General features: G+C 42.4%; 1 protein-coding gene across 1 annotated transcript in view; it reads left to right on the top strand.

Annotated features, from left to right (window-relative positions):
• Positions 1–22,713, top strand: part of ptprm (protein tyrosine phosphatase, receptor type M) — a 127,680-nt gene that overhangs the window by 87,412 nt on the left and 17,555 nt on the right. The window contains exons 19-26 of the mRNA XM_022758228.1: positions 2,468–2,548; positions 3,236–3,262; positions 5,081–5,092; positions 6,311–6,504; positions 8,281–8,289; positions 11,097–11,184; positions 12,114–12,190; positions 16,574–16,610. Coding sequence (XP_022613949.1) covers positions 2,468–2,548; positions 3,236–3,262; positions 5,081–5,092; positions 6,311–6,504; positions 8,281–8,289; positions 11,097–11,184; positions 12,114–12,190; positions 16,574–16,610 — 525 coding nt within the window. The remainder of the gene's footprint in view (positions 1–2,467; positions 2,549–3,235; positions 3,263–5,080; positions 5,093–6,310; positions 6,505–8,280; positions 8,290–11,096; positions 11,185–12,113; positions 12,191–16,573; positions 16,611–22,713) is intronic.

Below are 22,713 nucleotides of genomic sequence, written 5' to 3'. Positions count from 1 at the left end.
TCTAACTGAGACTTTATTCAGTCAGTGCAAATGATTTGACAGTAATTTTGTCGCTTTTGAAAAACTACCCGTTGTTACAAGCGCTTGTGGTAGTCAGTAGGGAAACGGCTTCTTCAAAACAGCTGAAGAGAATTTACTTTCATTTGACAGAAAAGACTTTGATATGATTTTGGGAAAGATTGTTTCATTTTTTTTTCATCCTTCTTCACAAGCCCTCAAGGGTTTGTTCTACCCCTTTTTACACATTCCCTTTTTAAATTTATTCAGTTTCTCTAATTAATTTTTTGTTAAATTAGGTAAAAGTGAACTTAAATCAGCAATATCAATAATTTACTTTAAGGATTCCATTGATGATACCCGCACTATAGTGGATCAGCTGTGGTAATAGCTGTGTAAATGCTTGTTAATAGCCGGAAGGGGGTTTGGTATTCTGATCAATAAGACAGCAAGACAAGAAAACCCAAAACTGAACTCAAAGCTTCTCAGTAAACATGAACACTACTAGAAGTCTGGCATGAGGTGCTAAACTCTCTGTTCTGTCTTCAATTCATGGAGGAAATACACAACACTTACTTGATGTGCTGCGGTGCAATAACCTATTAATTTTCTCCGTCCCAGGTTAAAGTTAATACTTTGTTGATGGACAGCTTGGCTAAGTCTGTACCCAGGGCTTGACCCGGTATAATCCCAGCCAAAACCATCAGATTAAAACTCCACAGCGGCCTCTGTCTCCACACCCCTGCAGGGGATGAGCCCCAAAGATGCTCTGACCTTGATTAACTGTCTGTTAGTGTAGGATGTTCAAATCTGTCTGCCAGCGTCAATGATTTAAATGCATTAGTTTGTACTCTGCCTGTCAGTATAATGTCTTCTATATTGTACTCTAAGCTCTGGTACGCTCTAGCATGACCTTACATGACTGTCAATAGTGTCATTTTGGCTCAAAACATCGTGGCTGGCAGATTATAGCCTACTCCTGAACATACTGCACGCATAACACAAACCCTGTTAGTGACAGTTGGCTCTATTGACATTGCACGAAAAGCCCTTATTTTGTTGTGAGACCAGGTGACAGACCAAATGGGCATTTGCTCCATTGTCCATATGAGAACTGCTCTGCTCTGGTACAGCAAAAGCGGTACTGGGAAATTTCCATTAACACTTAGTTTTGGGGTGATTAAACTACCACTTCTATTTTATGCTAATTCATACTGTTTTTCTTTTTACTGCACCAAATTTGTTGGATAGCAGGAGTTCCCAGTTATTTTGCAAATTAAGATTGTACATATAAATCTTGTCAAAATATGTTATATCCTTATCAACAGTATATAAAGTAGTATATAATGGCAGTACTAGTAGTAGTTAGTCAGTAATAATAATTCATTAATATACAATTCAACCCTGACAGGGACCATTCTAATTTTAAAGGAGCTATTTATAAGTTTTGCTATTGCTACATAGCGAACTTTAGCATTAACAACTATTTACTTAACCATGTTGCTGACAGCTTCCGCCATCATTGCGTTTACAATACAAGAGTTTATAACATGCCCGCTGAGCTAGGGCTAATTCTCCAGGGCAGACTGGACGCTACAGTGACTCAACATCGGAAAGTGACGAGACAGGCCGACCAGGACAAGGCTAGCTTGTTAGCATGCTAGCTTCAGTAGAAGAAAAGAAGTGATAGAAATAGAAGCGAAACAAAACAGTTGTTTCCCCCCACTGGAGACAGCTCTTGATGAGTAAAGGAATAAGATTTGACACTCAACTCACATCGTTTTGTCTAGACTGGTAAGTAAACAGCTGTTAATGCAAAACTTACAAATAACTCCTTTAGGCAAAAAAATCCATTATTGATTTTAGTATTTGCAATTTTTCTTGATGTTCTATGATATTGACTTGACTGTTGGTAAAGAAACAAGATATTATTATATGCCTTTTATGCTTTTTGGGCACTTTGTTAGATTGACAAAATGAGAAGCCGGACTTACAAGAAACCATGCATGTGGTTTAGACGGTGCTTAACAAAGACAAAAATGAATGCACAGACAGTCAACAAAAATGGCCGTAGTTCAATCTGGATTCCAGGGGGCTGAGTAAATTTTACTTCTAATATTTTTATACTTTTATTTGAAGGGTCCATTCGACCAAATGACAAAGAAACACATTTCTCTCCTACCTCCTAGCAAAGTAGTTTAATTTGCTCAAGGTTTCTGAGATTTCAGTTGCCACTGCCATACAATGGAGGTGAATGGAATTTTGTTTGTGCTCTAAAAAACACAATTTGCCCTAGGGTATGTGAGTAAACATGTTTTCATGTAATTTTGAGAGCACAAATGCAATTCTTATTTTCATATGGTGATATTGCTATTTTTACTTGAAGTAAAAGTTCTGAATACCTCGTCCACTATTAAGTAATACTAGACTATTAATGCCTTGTGTTGTGTTCTTTGTTTTCCATCTGTAGCTGGTTCATCACCCTCTTCCTTCACGCTGCCTAAAGCCAACACTCTCAGTACTTCCATCCCCACCAACTCCTACTACCCAGGTAAACATACACTGTATTTCCTCACGTTTATCCTGTATGTCAACAAAGAAGTGCTTAGGACATGTGCAGTGATGTTGACTGACACCAGAAGGTGTGAAATTCAGTCATCATGTAACCCGCAAAAGTAGCGGGATAAATTAATAGGAGAATGTTTTCAAATGAGTATTAATTAGTTTTACGTTTCTGGTGCGACTTCTTTTTTATGTAAATTACAGACTAAGGCTGTAATGTGAGTTCATATGTGCTTTAAAAATTAGACGACGATTTCACAAATGAGAAGGTAGATAAATTGACTTTAGATGGGTTTGCACCCTCGCTACATCTCTAGTTATAACACAAAATGTTTTCTATCACTTTACCAAGATGGAATTTAGCTGTTCAATTATGACTTCAATTTCACCAAATACTATCCATAATTGTATGTCTTATGTAATCAGATCACAGCTCATTGATTAGATGGAGTAAAGGGCAGCTAGATTTATAATCAACTAAACTTGCTGTATAATTAGCTTTTTTTTTATTTCAGAAATATGATAGGTTTCTTGTCATGCAGCTTGGCAAGAAACCAAAAAACTGTCCGTGATTTTTTTCTATTGTTGTTTTTTGTGGACTTATCTTGGCTTCTTTAATTTACTGCAACTCTCTTTCCTCCTCCAACTTCTGCACTTGTTATGGGGGTATGAGCAGATCCCTTTGTGCCAACTGCTATCTTAGGTGAGACACATTTTCTTTTCCCATTGCTGTTGAATATTTATTCTTACTTCAATGTTAAAGAGAATTACAGTACATTACATTCATAAGATGGCTGCTTGAAGACGTAACTGTGAGGACAAACAAAAAAAAAAAGCACAGACTTTTTTTTCCATTTTTGGTTTTGGTTGGCTCTTTTACTAAAGATGGCTTCCTCACCTTCATACCTGCCTGCTGCTTCTCTCCCTCTCCTCCTCCTCCTCCTCCTCCTCTCACCCTCTTCCTCCTTCCTCCCCTCCTCCTCTCCCTCCGCGTCAAACGAGGGGGCTCTCCTCTCCTGGGCTGAGGCTGGCTTCACTCCATCCCATCCGCATTGCGTGTCGTGCGTGTGATGTCACATACGTGTTTGACCTCTCATATGCATGGACAGACATGTGGACTGGATGTGGGGGAGTGTCGAAGGGGGGCACGGGGAATTTTGGGGGGGGCAGTTTGCCCCAGCGCCAAGGCTACAGTGTGCTGAAGCCATAGCAGCTGCACTGAGACACAAACAGAAATCAGTGTGAGAGGGAGACAGAAAAAAGCCCCCCCTCACCAAAAATTTTCAAAAAGGGTTGCGTTCGGTCTAAACATGTAAAGTCTAGCATTAGCTGTGCTGCCCTCCCTCCCTCCCCTCTCTCCTCACTACGCATCTAACTCCCCTCCCTCCCTCCAAAACAACAACCTTTTCTATTATTCTTTTTAATGTCGCTCCCCCTGCCTTTGGCTAACTGCTAGTGACCTACTTGTTTTTGTTTTGGTTTTGCCAGTGTTTATTCATCCTGTTCAGTGATAAAATAGAATTATAAAAAAGCATTTTGTTCTTCTGTTAATTATTACTGGCCTTTGTTGAATATGCAGAGCAGCCCAAAGTGCAGCATCTTATATGAGCAGATGCTTTCCTACCAGCGGAGCACATAATGCTGCTACTAAGTGGGGCACTAGAACTGTAATAATTTAATACTCAAGGCCAAGAAGAAAGACGCAATAAGCAACTCTACTCCAGCTTCACCACAAGCACCATAACTGCATTTTTAAGTACACAACTTACAGTTCGGCCGTATTTTTATTCATTTTTTTCACATCAGTGTAACTTGAAGCAGCGTCTTTCATCATCGCTGCCGTGACAGCTGCTTATGTTAGTTCCACATTTAATAAAGCATGAAACAATTAACATGAAATTACGGCAGCCAGAAAAGGTTACATGCTTCCAGTTGTGACACATTCAGTCACAGCATTGTCTCATCAGTTGAGGTTAATGATCAAAACTGATTAGATCATAGAGGATTGGTAATGTTTTTTGATTTCATCGCACATTCCTTTTTTTTTTAAAAACAAAAAATGGTATAAATACAGGTGTCACCACTAGCACATGCAAATATAATTATAGCAATTAGAGAAAGAAATTCAAAATGTCAGAATACTCAAAAAATAATTGGCATCATTAGAATGTGCAAGTTACAGATACAGAAACAATTAGAGCTTGTTCCAAAGAAAACCAGTATTTCACCATTATTTTTTCCCTTGAAATCCATGACTTCCTTGTTTTTGTTCTTTTACTTTTGTCTTGCACTGTTGAAATTGCCCCATCCATCCACTCAACATCCCCCCCCCTTGACTAGGCTTTCTACCTAGGCAGTTTGGACTAGGGAAGGCATGTGATCTTGCCCTGTAGCGTAGCTCTAAAACACTCTACTGTAACAGGTTCTCATGCTGTATTGTTGCTTATCCCCTCTCTCCTCTCTCTTCTCCTTCTCTTTCTCTTTACATACGTAACCTCTTATGTATCTGCTATCTAAAAAGTGCCCATTAATGGTAAGTTTTCCCAAGTGGGCCCTGGGTTGGGGGAAGGAGGTGGTGTTTACTCAGAAAGCGAGCCGACAGTGAGAGGCTGCTTCTGACATGGACATTACGACATTTATTGCATGACCAGTGGACATGTTAGCATTTCACCACCCTCCGTACCGTGCCACCAAGCCACCATTAGCCTAGCATGGTCAAAGTACGTACAGTGCCCCATGGCAGCATCACCCCATGCATTCTCCTCCCATCTCCGCTTCCCTCCTGGGTTGTTTTTTGTTTTGTTTTTTTTCTTTTTCTTAGGTTTGAATTTTTTCTTTTTTTTTCTTTTCATTTTTCGGGGGGGGGAACAATGGGTGGCGGGGGTCGAATTCACGCTGTGTCTGTGTGATGCTTTTGACGGTGCCTGCTGCAACATGCTCACTGTGGCCCACCGCACCCCCTCACATCCTCCTCCTCCATGTTTATGGACACCCTCCATCGTCCGCTGGCTCCCCACAGCATCTGTGCCTCATGTCTGCCACTGACTGGATTACAGTATGAAAGAGCTGGAATGGACTCTGACTCGCAATATGAGCTGCAGCCCAAACCGGCATACTGTACTGCCAGTGAACAAAAAAGAAAAAAGAAAAAAGAAAAAAAAAGTAAACTTGTTGTTTTACAGCATCTTCATGTGGAGTTTTACAATCGCTCTACACTGTGTCTCACAGTTGAGGGCACACACAATGCTCATAGTGTAAGCGCTTTACCTGAAGAGCCTCATATTTGAATGGCTATAGGCTTTTGTACAGTACAGTAGGCCTGTGATATTAAATGTTTTCCAGCCACACACTGAGACAGATGGACCTGAACCTTCTCACCACATGACTCATCATATTACTCAATGATGTTGTGTTGTTATGACCATCCATAACAAACAGATTACTAGCTGAGAGTTGTTTGTCAATCTGGAGGGTGGTGACATAATGCTTAACAGTAAATGAGGTAATGTGCCATCTGTTAATGGGGACAATTGAAAGTGAGATACGGACTGGTAGAAGATTGACAACACCAAGAAAACGAATCTCTAGTCTTATATGGCAATACACTCATGAAGTACCACTGACATTTACTGCTTCAAGCATTATGTCCCCCGTACATGTCTTATAAAAATTACTAATAAGTCACACAAGGTAAGCTCCTGCCTCTCCATCCTGACCTGCCCTGGCCTGTCCCTGTGTTTGTGTCCCACAGACGAGAGCCAGAACATGGGCAGCGACACCAGCAGCCTGGTGCAGTCCCACACTCACTCTCTGAGGAAGCGGGAGCCGGTCGATGTGCCGTACCAGACGGGTCAGCTGCACCCGGCCATCCGCGTGGCAGACCTCCTCCAGCACATCACCCAGATGAAGTGCGCCGAGGGCTACGGCTTCAAGGAGGAGTACGAGGTAGGACGCAACCCAAGTTGTCAGCCCACCCCGGACCATCAAGGTTGCAAACACAAATAAAGCCCGGTGATAGACTTGTAACGTCTCCATGGAGATTCTTTAGTGGAGATGTTTATCAGTCTAATACGAGGCTTCATCTGTGTTGCCTTCTCTGTATCTGTCTCTCTCTCTCTCTCTCTCTCTTGCTGTCTGTCTCTCTCTCTCTCTCTGTTTTGCACCACACAGCAGAACTGTTTTGTTTCTCCCCAGATGCACTTTTATGATAAATTGTTAATGTACCCTGTCTCAGTGTGTTTACGGTGTGATTCGTTTTGTTGTTCATCTGTTCCATGTTGTTCGCAGCGACTGTGCATTTTTGTGTGTGTGTGTGTGTGTGTGTGTGTGTGTGTGTGTGTGTGTGTGTGTGTGTGTGTGTGTGTGTGTGTGTGTGTGTGCGTGCGTGCGTGCGTGCGTGCGTGCGTGCTGGTGAGTCAAATGCTGTTGTCCCAGTTCCCCTTGGAGTCTCAGCTATAGACTAATGTGAAATGCAAAAAAAAACAAAAAAAACATTCACCCTAAAAAGGTGTGAGGAACAGCTAGCTGCATGTTAGCCCCCCCCCCCCCGTCTGAATCAGGTCTGATTAGGCAACCGGCGATGGCAGCCTGCTGCTCTCCTAAGACTGTTGTCACACAACAGCATCCATAATCTGACACCATGCCTCTTGCTGACACCAAAACAAAAGATTCTTCCCCAGAAGAGCATCACTCTCATTTCCTCTCATTAGTGTGGGGGAGGCAGGCAGGGCTTGGCGGCACTCCAGCCTCCTTGCCGTCCCTAAGCACCACACCAGACAGCCTCGTCTCACCCTGATGCCAGGTTGTAACAGAGTGGCTTCAAGCTATACTTTTGAAATCCTTCTTTTTAAATATCTCATCTGTATCACTTCAGTCTGTCCATCTCACATCACACTGACCCTTTTCACTGATAGCATTGCCACTTTTTTATACTTACATCTTCTGTCTATCTTTATCACCTTTCCCCATCCTCACCTTCTCTCTTTTTAACTTGCATCAGATCTCTCTCCTTCCTCTCCGCTTACATCCTTTACCTCTTATGTGCTCTCCCTTGCTTCATGTCTTTTTTTGCTGCAGCTTACTTATCTACACCTCCCGCATTCCTTCATTGCTTTCCTTTCCCGCCCCTTCATCTCCTTCCCTGCTTAGTTCTACTATGTGTGGGCCAGATTTATCAGTAATTAACTCCCCTCTTCCCCCTCATGACGGCAGAATTAAATAATGCAGCCGCCCATTGCTACCTGTAGCATCAGATCATTGAAGGGCTGGAGTGCTTTGGGCTGCCCTCCGGGCTTAATCCATTATGGATAAAGGTGTTTTGGGTTCACGCGGCCGAACGCATAACAGTCAATCAACAGGAAGCAGCGCCGCAACGAACCACTGGCCTCCGTCCCTTTACCCTGCTGTCACCTAGCTGTCCACAACTGCCAACCGCCTGCTGCAAAAAAAAAAAAAGAAAGAAAAAAAAGCGGGATGTGTGTGGGATGCTTACAGTGTATAACGGAGCTCATTCTCTCTTGGCTAGAGCGATTCATTTGTATGTTGTGCCCCGCTGCTGTCTTCTCTACATCAATCTGTCCTAAGGTTAATGCCCTTTTTAACCGTTTATTTTTGATGATAGATTGGAGCCTATAGTGCACCTCTAAACCTGTTGACTTACACTGTACTATATCTCTCTCTGACCCATGCTTCTTGTTATTCTGTACGTTAACTTTGGATCAGATAAACGAGGTAAGCCAATACTTTTGGTTATTTGTGAGTTTTTTTTTTTTTTTGCCTTTTTTTTTTTTTTTTAGACTTGTAGATGATATCACAAACCTGACAGATTGATGGTGCTTGTTGGCTGTTTTTTTTTTTTTTTTTTCTTTAGGGCCCTGTGGGATTAAATACATCTCACATATATGATCACATCTGAAAAAGGGCATTTACCAACAGAAGCTACGCAAAGTTACTAAACTGTTTGACAGTGTGCAGATGATGAAATGTGTAAAATGTGTGTCTCTTTGAAGTCTTTCCCTTTCAATCAGGAACAGTGAGATCCATGAATGCTCCAAGACTTCATTTGGATGTTGCTTTACAAAGCTTTTCAAAAGCATACATACTTCCAATACAACCAGAATAACTCACTAATGTAAAAACCGATTGATTTGGGAGATATCAATGACTCAAACCAGCAATTCCTGACACTATACTACAGCTGAGGTGGGGGTCAACAAATGTTTTAGCGTTTCATTATCACATAGCCAAACCAACCAATGTGGACTACCAGATAGATGATATGAATGGTAAATGGAAAAAGACAGTTCACATTTTGCAAACTCGAGGTGTATACTTTTGCAAAAGCTTTATGAAGCCACGTTTGTTATAAACTAGAACAAAATATTTTGCATGTCTAAATTCTTTTGCACGTTGACACACAGTTTTAGTGAGCAAACAGGAAGCAGAAAACAACTTTCAACTGCATCGAAAATGTGATGTTGTCATTGTGCTCCACTTGTTTTTCAGCTTGTTTTAATATGAGGGGGTGGGGAGGGGGTGGGGCATGGGGTGGGGAATGGGGTGGGGTGGGTGGGGATGGGGTGGGTGGGTGGGGGGGCGGTTTTGCCACTAGCCCAGTGTGAGGATCCTGAAATTCTCGAAGCTCCACCACAAAATGACACTAGTCAGTTTGAATGAGTCTCCTTTTCTTCTCACACATAGATGATTAATTAATTCAGAAGAAAGAATTCTGCTTCTTTGTGTTACCCCCCACCCCCCCCCCACCCCCACCACCACCCCCTCCCACACACACACACACACACACACACACACACACACATACACACCCTTTTATTTTTTTTAACTTTGCCATGGTGTGTATGTCAAGTGCTCTGTTCCTGCCTTATGTAGGTTCTCCCATAGTGGTTGTATGCAGAGAAAGCAATGTGCTTTAAACTTCCAATAAGCGGTCACGGACAAAGAAACAGCGATGCAGACAAACTGTGCTGGGACTAGAGTACAGCAGGTAGCCTGTAATTAAAAACGCACTAAGTTGGATGTGGGCCAATGGGAATAATTCAAGGGATGGTGAAAAACTACCTGCAGATGCGGTGAAGTAAAACACATCACACACCTTTGCTACAAAAATGGAGCCATCCGTTGTTTTTCCATTACTGTCTGGTGAATTTCAGGTAGCCAATTATTCCACGTGTGGGTGTGTTAGCCTTTAAATTTAAAACTGTAATAATTATTTCTCTCTCTTTGGACACAAATTACTTGATCACCGTAATTATTATTTTTTTTCTGAGTTTAGGACTCAAACAGCTGGAGGAATGAGACTGTAGCACCTGGGACAGGCAGGGTCACTCAGTCTAAGAGAGAACGATTATAAAGTTGCCAGGTAACGCCTTTCAGCTTGAAGATGATTTGTCTTCGGATGCTTAATACTAGACCTGTATCCTTCAGAGTGACAGAGAGAATGACATTGGCCCGTGCATTTACTCAAGACATACTGCCACAGGAGGAGAGGCTTATGTAATCTATCTCTGAGACATGCTTCCATCTTCACTGGAAGGATGGGACGTATTTTTAGCATATTAAAGCTGTTTCTCAGTGAAATCACTAATCCTTAGGACTTAATACAGGAATATGTCCTTGTGTGGTGTCTGAAAGGCCTTTATTTGCGAGACAAATGGCCTGCTGCCTGCCATGGCGCCGAGATGAATGAAACCATCAACTCCTAGAGCAGTGATGATTGAAGACAGTGCGTCCAGCTCTCTCAGACTGGCTAATCAAGCTAAAAGAACTCTCCAAACAATCTGTTTAACCTTCGATAAATGCTCTCAGATCTTTATTTGCAGATGGCCTGCATTCTGATGTATCAGCTGACTTTTCAAATGTGCATTAACTTCCTATTAAAAAAAAAAAAAAAAAAAAAAAAAAAAAAAAAATAGTCAGAACAATAACATGTTTTTGTCCAGACTAGCCGGCTTGGAGCCAAACCCACCCCACCCGCCCCTGCTGAACAGCGGTGGACTGGCAGTGGAGATGTATTTTTGATAATTTGGCTTAATTGTGCCTGGTGTGCCATCAGAATGGAAATCTCCCCAGCAAGAGATGATAAATATTTCATGAGGGTAATCTGAGCGGAGCAGTTTTGATCTGCAGACGATGAGCTGGCTTTATTTTTCCCCGCGACGAGCTGATTGAGTCCTTCAGATGAGGCAGACAGACAGCCGCTGGGGTGGCTCCGCCCGGCAGAGCGGCGCAGGGGGAGAGGTTTGAGCGTGACTCCCGCCGCCTCTGCCCTAATGGTACTCGCTGTTTGACACAGCTTCCCGGGATACACCATCCTCCCTGTGTTTCATGTCTAATAATTATGTGAATATATCTCTCTCTGTGTGTATTCCTTTCGGTTACAATGTTCCCCCTCTTTTTTTTCTTTTTTAGAGCTGAAAGAGGAAGACTGTGTTCTTTATCCTGGTTATCATTTACAGTGCTCACACATGACACCATATTTCATCTCCCCCCTCTCTGTTCTCTGTTTTCTGTCTTTTCAGAGCTTTTTTGAAGGACAGTCAGCGCCATGGGACTCTGCCAAGAAGGATGAGAACCGCATGAAGAACCGATATGGGAATATTATTGCATGTGTGTACAAAGCACCTCCTCAGCGCTCATGAATTTTTGTGTGCCGTTCCCATTCTTCTGGCTGATTTATTGGCCAGTCTTGTGACTCTGGATAACTATAAGCTGCTCAAACAGAGTTTTATTATCAGCCAACGAGAGCAGCTTTGACCTTTCCAATCTACTTTTATATTCATCTTCCTGCAGTGTCTTTCTCAGTTATGAGAAATAAGCTGTGCGGCATATGGCACATAACATGTAGCCTCAGCAGTGTTTATGAAAATGTAAAATTTGATTTCACAATTAATTCCTATTACTTATCCAAACCTGAGCTGAGCCGCGATGCAAATTTGCCAATTAATGCTGATTGGAAATGTCATTTTAACCCTCCTTCAACTGAAATCACTGCTGTCGCTGTAAAACCTTGAAGATCAACCTTTGTTGATTGTCTCATCACTTATTGGCTTTGAAGGTACATTACGTAACTTTAGAAAACCGATTGGTTTTTTAATTTGGGTTTGAATAAGGGTATATACGGTATACTCAAAGTAAATGTGTTGTGGGTTAATATAATGCATTTTCATTATGCTCACACATTACTAACCATTCATTCAAAGTTTTTTAAAGTCTTCCAGTAAGGTCAGTACCCTCCAAAAATACAATTTTGATTACAACTTTTTGGTCTTGATTTCATTTGGTCCAAATCATCAAGGTCTTAAACTGACAGCAGCATCATTGTACGCTCAGTCACATGACAGCAGCCATGTTGCATTTCTACAGCTGCACTTTTTAATTGCACTGCTCATTCTTCCAATTGTCCATCACCACTTTCCTCTCTTTGCTGCTGTGTTTTACTGTCTGCCTCTCCGTCCCTCGCCCCCTTTTCTTCTCCTGATGCCCTCGTTAATATGATTAATTCAATGCTGGTTTCTTCCTCTCTGCCTCTCTTCCAGATGATCACTCCCGTGTCAGGCTGCAGGCCCTGGAGGGGGAACAGAGCTCCGATTACATTAATGCAAATTACGTTGATGTAAGTACACACACCAGCCAGCGCCACCGACGCAAAGGTCACTGCGCTTCCTCTCAGGGAGAGAGAGGGCGCTGGTGCCGCCGTCACGGGGGAGCCTTAGGGACTGCGCTTCCCCTGCTGCCTGCCCATCACAAAAACACACACACACACACACACACACACACACACACAGGGACACTCATACACGCACACATTGCCTTTATATTCAACTTTAGAGGGCTGCTGTATCACTCCATTTATTGGATATATTAAGAGGAATAAAGATCAGAGGCTGACAGCGCTGGGTGAGAGAAAAGCCAAACCGGCACAAAGGGGAAACTGAGGTTATAGTTTTGGGTTTTGCTTTGAACAACAGCTCAAGCACATTTTGAGAACCAAACATGAGAAGGAACGGGGGGAGAAGTATCACGGATGATTAATTAGCGAAGTTATAACATTGGATAAAACTGAAACAAAACACAAGATACACAAAGAGAGCACAATATGTTGCTTTGAACAATCACAGTCAGAAACAAAGAACATACACAGAACAAGTGAAAATCATTACTATGGCTATTGTAGTTAATCTGCTGCTTTATTGTAACATTTATCTTTGAATAACTTTATATATCAAAAAGAATTCCACAATTCATCATACCTAAAATAAACCAAACATATATAGAAACAGTTTTTACTGTCACAATATGAGATTCCTCCGACTCTCCACCTCTATGATTAAAGTTTGGTTAAGTTTAGGCAACTAAAACCACTTTGTGGAGGCGAGGGAGCAGTTGTGGTCATGGTGAAAAGACACCAGTAGTAACTGTGATACGAACTGCGATCTCTGGTGACAAAGACGGACTATTTGTACGCCGAGCTGTCCACCCCCTCCACCCCCACCCTCTTCTTTACTAAGATGCCTTGCTGCACAATAACAAAGTTGCACTACTGCCTGCACTTTTGCTTCTGCTGTGGTTAAGTGGTTTCTGGTAAGAAAAATGTAAACAGAGGTCATTTTAAGTATTTCAACAAACAACCCCCGTGTTGTCATTTTTCCTGGCAAGGGCAGTCTGTAAAAGATTGCAGAGCGCGTATCAGCATCACTCTTGCTTCATATCTATATCAGGCAGCTGCCTTCTCCTCCACTGGAAAACCTCTTCAACAGAGCAGTGAATCAAACTAGAGGCAGCAGTTATCTCCTGTACAGAGATTTAGTTATACTTCTTACCACAGGAGAGTACTTGCAGCGCGGCTTTTACGTGCACCTAAGTGACACAGCATACCTTTACAGTAAGTAAAAGTCATTAAAAAGTGGCGTGAGACATGCCTCCCGTTGAAAACAGATCTAACTCACTTAGCTCAGACAGTATGGAACCTCCTGATCTGACCTGATTTGCTGTTAATAGCAGTGTTAGTAGCAGGATGTGACCAATCACAGCAGCTCATTGGCCTCTTTGAGCAGATGCTTCCACTCCATGTGTAATGGGCTGGTGATGTACCTGACTCCCTAAGTGGTTTTCTGCTTAGGAGAGAAATCTCACTCCGTCTCCCATCTTCTCTTCCCCCCGCCCCTCTAATGTGGTAATTTGTAATCTCTTGTTACGCCTTCAAACATAAATTCATAATGCAAGGTGTGCCACAGCAAATGCAGGGGGCTTAAATTATTTACCTTTCCTACCATTCAGTTTATGGTCCATTATGCTGCGAAAAGGGATGCTGCGGAGAAGACTCTCACAATAGAGAGCGCCCCATTATAAGATAAGAATATACGCATATTAAAGAGGATGGGGGAAAAAAAAAAGGATTTGCACTGCTCTGCCAGCTTCATTGGGAAAAGTACTTAGTAGAAATGCAGGCAGATGGGTAATGATGTTTTTGCTCTTCAGAAAGCTTTTTAACCCATCTAAAAGCTTGTCCTGCCCAATAAACTCTTATGTGTAGAACATTTCCCACAGTGTTTGTTATTGTACTCTATTATACTGCCGATTATTTCGAGTCATGTATGAGTAAGCAGAGGCAGGCGGGTATGTTTCTCTTCTCCTCAGCTGATTGAGTATTTTCATAAGCATTTGGGAGGCAAGGAAACATAACGTAATGGCCTGTGTTCTGCAGAGTTGTCTTTGTGCGCACATGGGGCGCAAAAAGGTTTTGCTGGGGTTGTGTGTGGCATACTGAGGTAATGCAGTGGTTTGATAGAATTTGCAAGCACGCACACACATCAAGCCAGTCACGTGCCCCGACCCCCCGTGTCTGAGATGTTCATGTTCTTTTACAACTAATTTGCATCAGGCAGATATGCTTCATATATAACATGAAACCATCCAGATTATATCTTTTATCAACATAATGAGGAAACATATTTTATTTGTTTTCCCTCACATTAGCTGGTCCTGGCAACTTAAGCAGAACGTTTATGGTTTTGTTTTGGCAAATTGAAAGGTTTTGTTTTTGGCCCTCAGCCCTCTACAACATTTTATTTATTTATTTATTTATTACCTTTTTTTTGGTTTGTGGCCCCTTTAAACCAGTGTTTGTTCTATTTGAAGGAAAAAACACTAATTAGAAAAAAGTCAGAAAAATTTCACAAAAATGCAAGAGTTACAGAAAAATGTACATGTAGGCCTGTATTGTATCATATAACTGATCTTAAGATTTATCCTGGGAACAGCTGATCTAGCCAATTAAGGCCCATTTCAGTAGCTAGTCTGCTTGTTATGCTTATTGCAATTAATTGAAATTACAATTGTATACATTTATTAGTAGGATGAACCCCATGAGATGAACCAGCTCATTTTCAAGGGTCTCCTTTACCACAAAACAACTGACACACAAATATGCCCTGAAGGTTATGGGGCCTCAGGGCAGTAACTCCCGTTGCCCTGTCAGTAATCTGGGCTTATCCTGCTCTTTGCCTTTAATGTAGTACAGCATAAGGATGAAACACTGCCAGAGAAGAAGATGAAGACAGCACTTCTTCTTTATTTTCTTGTAAATGTATCTGTGAAAGCAAATAAGTAGTATATAAATGAATTTACCAGGTGATATGGTTGGCACCCCAGACTCGCAGAAGTGGGCTGTCTAATGATATTCAAACTGAAAATACAAATTCATGCCCACAGGCGAAAACACTTCATACTGCATATTTTAGACATTCAACATCCCACTGTTACTGGAAAGAATTAATGTAAATGATCATTGTAATAAGCAGTGCAGCAAAATACAAAGAGCAGAACACATATTTGATTCCTCTTTAGTAATTTACACATCCGTGGAAACAAATCCTGTTCACTTAATAATTTCACTGACGTTTCTGCATTTATCTCCGTGTTGGAGAAACACTCTTGTGTACCTAATGTAACATGCTCAGAAAAAAGCTGCAAGTCCATTTATAGTAAGCTCTACTCACCTGACAGTCACTGTCAGGGCCCTTGCTTCCTCTCTGTCTCTCCCTCTCTAATCCGACGCCGTACTGGGCCTCCACTTTACTTGACAGAACATACATGAAAGCACAAACAAATCTCCTCCTCAGTCCAGAGATAAAGAAGTCATTAAAAATGGAGGACAGCTGAATAGCTGAAGGAGCCCTGTGGATGAGAGAGAGTGAGTGAGGAAAATATCCTTTGTGTCTTTCTCCCTTCATTGGAGGAGCGTTAATCACAGTCCAAGTTAAATTGAATATGAGTGAGATAAGCAGAGCAGCAAGGGTGGGTGCGGGGAGGTGGGGAGTGGGACAATCAAGTGGAGGCAGGGCTGGGGAAGAGCCTTTAAGTCCTAATGTTTTGTTTCCTGCCTCATATCTCAGGAGAGAAGACAAGGAATTGCACAAATAAAAACTTGAAGGGATTAGAGTAATCCGTGAGACTAGGGGCCTGTTGTGAAGATCAGTGCTGTTAGTTGTATCTTGGGGATTATCAACACTTTGGCTGCTTACTCCAGAGGTGTGCTGCATATAGAGTGTGTGATGGAGAGTGTTTATGCACCTCGCATCCAGGAGCATCCGTCACAAGCTTTTTACCCATGCATTTTCCCTCACTCAATGTCAGATGTTGAAACAAAGAACTGAATGGTTGTACAGTAGCAGGCAAACAGCTGGCAGGCTGACTGTGCACAGTATTTCTTGAGCAGCAGAAACATTCCTCAAACAATTCCTCTTAAGGTGGAGCAGCAGTGCTCTGAGGGGGCAATCTGAAACGGCAACAGCTGTCGACTGGGATTCAATACAGTTCAAATCTGTTCTTTTCAGTGATGTAAAGTGCTGTTTGTGATGAGTTGGGATGTAAGGGTGAACCTTCACAAACAAAATATCATAGTCAGCGTATGTTTTCTGAGATAAATGACCTCACGTCATCTGGTCTTTTACGAGTGGGAGGGAAGTGAAGTGACTCTCTCGTTCTCTGTTTTCAGGGCTACCACAGGCCGAATCACTACATCGCCACCCAAGGTAAGAATAAAACTTTCTGACTAAAAATTGGCGAGGCGCTCTGGGCTGGAATGTGCAGGAGATTTTAAGGTTGTCTGCTTGTTTGTGGTGGTGGTGGTGGTGGTGGGGGGTGGGGGGAGTGGTGTGGGTGGATGTGTGCAGGTGTTCACGTAATATCTTTCTGAACATCCCCATCGTTGTTTACATACGCTCTTGCAAACTACTCTTTGATGCTCAGTCAAGTGTGTGTTCGGGGAAATCTGTTGCCGCTCAGCGCGCACATGCACACACACACACACACACACACACACACACACACACACACACACACGCTTTTACACACCTCTGAACGAGCAGAGCAGCATGCTCTCTCTCTCTCTCCGTCTCTTTCCCTCTTTCCTTCCATCGGTGGTGTGGGAGCGATTAATCAGGCAGTCTGGGAGAAAGCTGAATAAATAAATGGATTAGCTGACATGTACAGGCACATTTTGTCACTGTGTTAATCTGGCCGGCAGATTCGCAGGGCGAGGAGCACTTACCATGACCCCAGAGGTTAAATCTGATTGATGGTTAATTGTTATGAATTTTGCGTCGAGAGCCTCACTCCCCCACAAGAGGGCTGCATGCATTGAGATTTTGCATACCACTTTAGGAAAAAAAAAAAAAAAAAAATCAGTGGAGGGGAAAAAAAAAAAAAAAAAAAGGAAGAGGCGTTTTTGCGAAGAGGCCTTAATGGATTCACAATCTGCTTTGGCGGAGCTGGGAGTTGCATAATTACCTGTTTATTAGTGCATTGCTTCTCTTCCTCAGTGTCTCAATTAAAACAACCCTCTGTTTGCTCTTACTCCAGAAAGAGATGGCATACCAATCAGGCGGAGGCCGCTCAGTTTGTCTGTCTGCTTGCATGCACAGCACCTGCTATATACTGACCACCGAGTCAAACACTCAAAACGAAGCCGTCTGTCAAGTGGCGACTCTCTCCTGCGGGGGCGTCAGTTCACAAAAACAAGTGGCTTTAACTGGCACGTTCACCTCTGAAAGGATTTCAGATGGATTATTATGACTCCCTATAACTGTCCTATAGTCATTAAGAGCGTTCTATATTTCATTTAAAAATATGCACATGGAGTTTAGCAGTCAAAGAAAATATTGCAAACAGAAACCTTCTTTGAGATGAAAAGCTCAAGAAGCCAAACGTGTTTCCATTCAAGTTAATTAGCCCCTGCTTTCTCATTGAGCTTGCATAATAAGTCCTCATTTTCCATTGACTGTATCACAGTCACGATAAGGCTTTTTCACAGTGTAGAGCCATCCAGTGCGAAAGAGTGGAAGTGTGTGTGTGTGTGTGTGTGTGTGTGTGTGTGTGTGTGTGGAAACATCTGTATTCTCTGGGAGAGCAGGCCCTTTTATAATTCATCATCAGCTCCGGCAGACTGACAGGAAGGAAGGCTCAGTCTGCTGACACTGAGGCAAAGAGCAGCCAGAGATGATAGGAAAGCCAGACACAGACCTGTCTCTCTCAGTCAGACAAACTGCATACTGTAGCACCTGAAAAGAGCACCTGGGCATTGGCACAGTTGCCTGAAAATGGGGAAGTAGTCTGTTCTCTCCCCCCCAGTAAAGTTTTTCAGTGAGTGACACTTTCCACTCAAGTCCGCCGGGACCATCGGGAGCTCAGGAAGTGATGAGACCCGCAATAGTGCTGGATAAGCTAAAAAATCTTTTGTCATAAATTGGTTGTGGAGGTGGTTGAGGGTGCGCTTAATATGACAGACATGTGGGATAACGTTGTCCCCGTTCTCTTATGCTATAAACTACAATGGCACTCATTAGTTGGCGGTTTATTGACGAGTCCCTTTGCTCTGTCAAGGTGACAATGGCAGGTAGAGCAGCTGTCACTCCATAAAAGCCTCATCACCCAAGCTCTGCTCATCATTATGTAGGTCATTCTCTCATCCAGGACTTTTTTTTTTTTTTTTTTTTTTTGCTGCAGCACTACAACAACTGACTCTCAGTAATTCAGCGACACCAACAGCAGCTCGCCTACTTAGCAGATTGAGTTCGAGCATGCGGCGCTGCCCTCTCCCCTGCTTTGCCTCTGTCCATTTTTATGTCCTGCGGATCGTTTAAATACCGATCAGACATGAGCTTCTTCCTGGTGGAGACTGTGAATTACACTGAAGCCAGGGTACAAACAGCTCTGATAAGTGCCTGCATCCTCCTGGTGATGTGGAAAATATTCATGATGCAGGAAGGGGTTCAATTTCATCAAGCTTTCCCCTCCAGCCGTCTCTGCTCTTCCCTCCCCTCCTTCACAAGCAGCAAATGTCACCAGCAGCGCAAAAGTTTTATTATTTACAGGTTAACATCTCAAACCCCAGCGCGGGGGGGGGGGGTTGTGGGGGGGTGGCAGATAGAAAGAGAGAGAGAGCAAATCAATGATAAGTGAGTGTACATTATGCCAAAGTCTGCCGCATGTAATATTAATGGGCAAGAGGGGAACATAGCCCGTGTTTGCCAGTGAGTGTGTATGCACGCATGTTCATCAGGAGTGTTGTGGCGTACCTGGCTGGGGGATTTCTACAGCTGTCACACTCCTTGCTGCTTAAAGGAGGAACGGGCCTGGTCCCAAAACACAGAGCCGGCTGCAGCAGCATTAGCTCTCTGACAGCTGGAAGTGAAGCTCCTACTGCTGTTCTTCCTCTGTGAAGTGACTCCTCCAAACTTCTCCAACTCAGCTCCATGCACACCGCACTAGAAACACTGCTCTCTTCTTGTAGCTCTCTCCAATAACCTGTGGCTTAGGTCTTTGACACTGTAGGGCAGACACTCAGCAAGGGCCTTTTATAAAGACAATGACATTGCTATGAATCTATACATGTGTTGATTTGTGTTTTAAAGACCCCCACCAATGAAAGTCAAGTTTTTAACTTTGTTGACATGGTGTTTTTATATTATACAAGTTCATATCATCGTGATATCATGAGTGAAATAAGCAGTCAACACCACAGCTGAGTATTTCCACCTTGGAATTTCACAGTACCAATGACAGTCTCAAAAAATGGGTTCAGACAGCTTGGATTCCATCCATCATAAACCTATGGAACCAATCTCCATGGGGACGGAGGGAGACAAAAGAAACCTGAAACCTTGTCATTACAGAGAGCGATAGTTTGCCTTAGCACAAGTGCTAACACTGCTTCAGCCATTGTCAGTTGCAAGGTAACAAGCTAACAAAATGAAAAAAAAAGTTGTATGAAATCACAGTTAAAAGAAATCAATGTTCATTGTGAACATCAGTCTCAAAGTCACAGTTTCTTTGTTCACCAACCATCTGCCTTTAGGTCCACAATAAGAGGTTTTGTGTTGTTATTACGACGTCGTACTACCTCCTGATAGAAAAGTCATTAGTGACTTAATCACACGAGGTCAGGACGTAAAATGCATGTCGTTTCAAGAGTTTCAACAATCAACCAATGTCGCTGTTTTCTAGCAGGCTTTCATGCTTTCTCGCAATTTTCTCTCAACTTTCTATTACTAGAGGAATTTTCAGAGATTTGATGATCGCAATAGAACCTTATTTCCTAGTCATTAGCTGCAGTGATGAGTGTCCACTGATGTCAAGATGGGGACATGTCAATTTTTGGATCCAAATCTGTGTAAAACTCTGTTCCAAACCCATCTCAAATTGAGCTTTTTTTCCCAGTAAAAACCAAAACAGTGAGACTTGAAGTGTCCCTCTGTTTTGGAAGGTACTGTTTGTGTTTGAGATCCATTTGTTCTTAGCCACCTATTCATCACAAGCCATGCTCACTTCTTTTCGAGTGTCATCAAGTTCAGTTCTGCCCAGCACCTCCTCCTCACCTATTCTCCATCGCCACATGCATATGGAAACATAAATTGGCTGGCTAAAGCTTGGCAAGCCTCTCCCATTGGATGATTTACCATATAATGCCAAGTGTTATTGTGTTACTGAAGTCCTACACACCAGCTGTCCTGCTTCTCAGTCTCCCTCTCTCAAACTTCTCAGCAGTGTGTATCCTCCCTCGGGGACAAGTGTAGGAGGCAGCAGAGTGGGTGGCTCAATCAGGTTGGGTAGTTATTGGAGAGAATAGAAGTGACTGGAATTGGAGATTGAGGTCCTATAGTTAAAATCAAGACAAACCACCACATGCATAGCAGAAGAAGTGAGGGAATACAAATGGAAGATATAGAGGAGTTTTGTTCCAAATTTCTAGATATCCAATTGGGAAGTCAGCAGAAGTTCATTCTTCAATTTTTCAAAAAAAAAAACAAAACAAAACAACTATTATACCCTGCAAAATGTTCTTGTTTTCCGAGGAGAGACGAGCACGAGCAGGCTGGCAGCAGAAACACGATTGTAGAAATGATGGTTCATTTTGAATCTTTTTTTTTTTTTTTTTTTTTTTTTTTTTTTTCCCAGCCAAAAAGTCTTCTAAATTTCATTGTGGAGTTTGTGACAAATAGAAGTGATTTTAAACTATGTCACACGAGGCTGTATTTGAGTACAATTAGAGGCTAGACAGGCAAGAGCTGTTTACGCATCACAGAATGCAGATCAAACATGGCTTGATCAATCAAGTGAGTAAAATGTTGATGACACTTCCCTGATGCCCTGAGGGAAATTAGGTTGTTGCAGAAGACATAAGCCAATGAGGAGCACAAACAGTACAATAACAGAAAAGGATGCAGAGGTTACTGCAACTGGTGTCTACTAGCTTCTCTTACATTCATTTTATATGCAATAAAACCCTCCATTCTTTTTAACAGTGAGAGTAAAGAAACAGACAGAAAATGAAGGTGGAGAGAGAGAGAGAGGAGGAGGAAGAGGAGGAGGAGGAGGAGGAGGAGGCGGACAAGCAACAAAGGTCCCCAACCGATGATGTTGTGGTTATAGTATGCATCTTAACCGCTTGGCTACCGATCACACACATAAAACCTTTATTTCAAGAGGAAATGTGTTTTCTCCGCAAAGCGAGCAGCGCTGTGATGTCAGAAAGAACAACAAGAAATTGATGATTTATAGAAAATGGTTATAGAATTAGTTTTGGCAGAAAAGGTTTTGAGGGAGCTCTCAAAGAATCTGAGCAGCAACCTCATTCTGCTGCAGAACTAATCCCCCCTTAATGAACGTGCATAGACCAACAATACGAAAGTAAAGTAAAAAGGAAAAGGTTGGTGTGGCAGAGGGAGATGCAGCAGCAAACAGTACTGTGCAGTGTACAGTTACAGTGTCAGGTTATAATGGACACCTGCAGGGCCCTGGATGGATATTACCAGCCATGCATATCGAACAGACCAACCTCAGTGTTTCATTCCTCAAGACAATATAAGCAGTGATTGTAGTTTTGATTTAACTCAACTACAGTCAACTAAGTGTTAATGCAGAATGAACATGCCTGAGCCTGGACATAGTAGCTCTCAAAATATGTCTCTTGTAAATTCGATATCTTTTATAATGGTATTCTTTTTTTAGACAAATCTTTCAAGGCAAATAATCCCAGTCCTTGAGCATGACAATGAACCCTGTATTGTCCCTGATGGCCAAGCCGCTGCCTTGTAAGGCAGCTGCCATAGTCTGTGTGTGACTGAGTAAAGGCGTTGTGAAGCACTCTGCCCTGCTCAGGTAGTGAGGATATATACGCATTTTCCACAATAAAAAACTATTTACAATGGCAGCTTCGTGGTAATGGTGCATAACAAATACTGTGCTGTGTCGCAGTTGGATTTCCACTGGGGAAGTTTGTTGCTCTCTCTCTCTCCCTTTGTTTCCGCCACCTGTCAGATGTCCACTATCACATAGAAACAGAAAGGCCCCCCAAAAATGCTTGAAAAGAAAAATCTACTGGAAATTTATAAGATGATAGATGTCAGTGTTGAATGGGGCATGAAAACTAAGAAGCTGACCAAATGTAAAGATCAGTTGTTGGCATGCACTGTGACTGTTTTGACATGGCCTTTTTTTTTTTAATAGGTCTGGGCGGCCTAAAGGTTATTTAATTTACTTAATAAATGACAAGGCAGAAAAACACTATTAGTTTGTGTCTGTGCCATGTTGTGTCTCTAGCCTGTGTGTCTGTGTGGGTCTGCATAAATTGTCATG

The sequence above is a fragment of the Seriola dumerili genome, unplaced genomic scaffold (assembly GCF_002260705.1).
Source record: "Seriola dumerili isolate Sdu_G_001 unplaced genomic scaffold, Sdu_1.0 BDQW01000291.1, whole genome shotgun sequence".
Lineage (NCBI taxonomy): Eukaryota > Metazoa > Chordata > Actinopteri > Carangiformes > Carangidae > Seriola > Seriola dumerili.
This window is presented reverse-complemented; position numbering and strand designations above follow the sequence as displayed.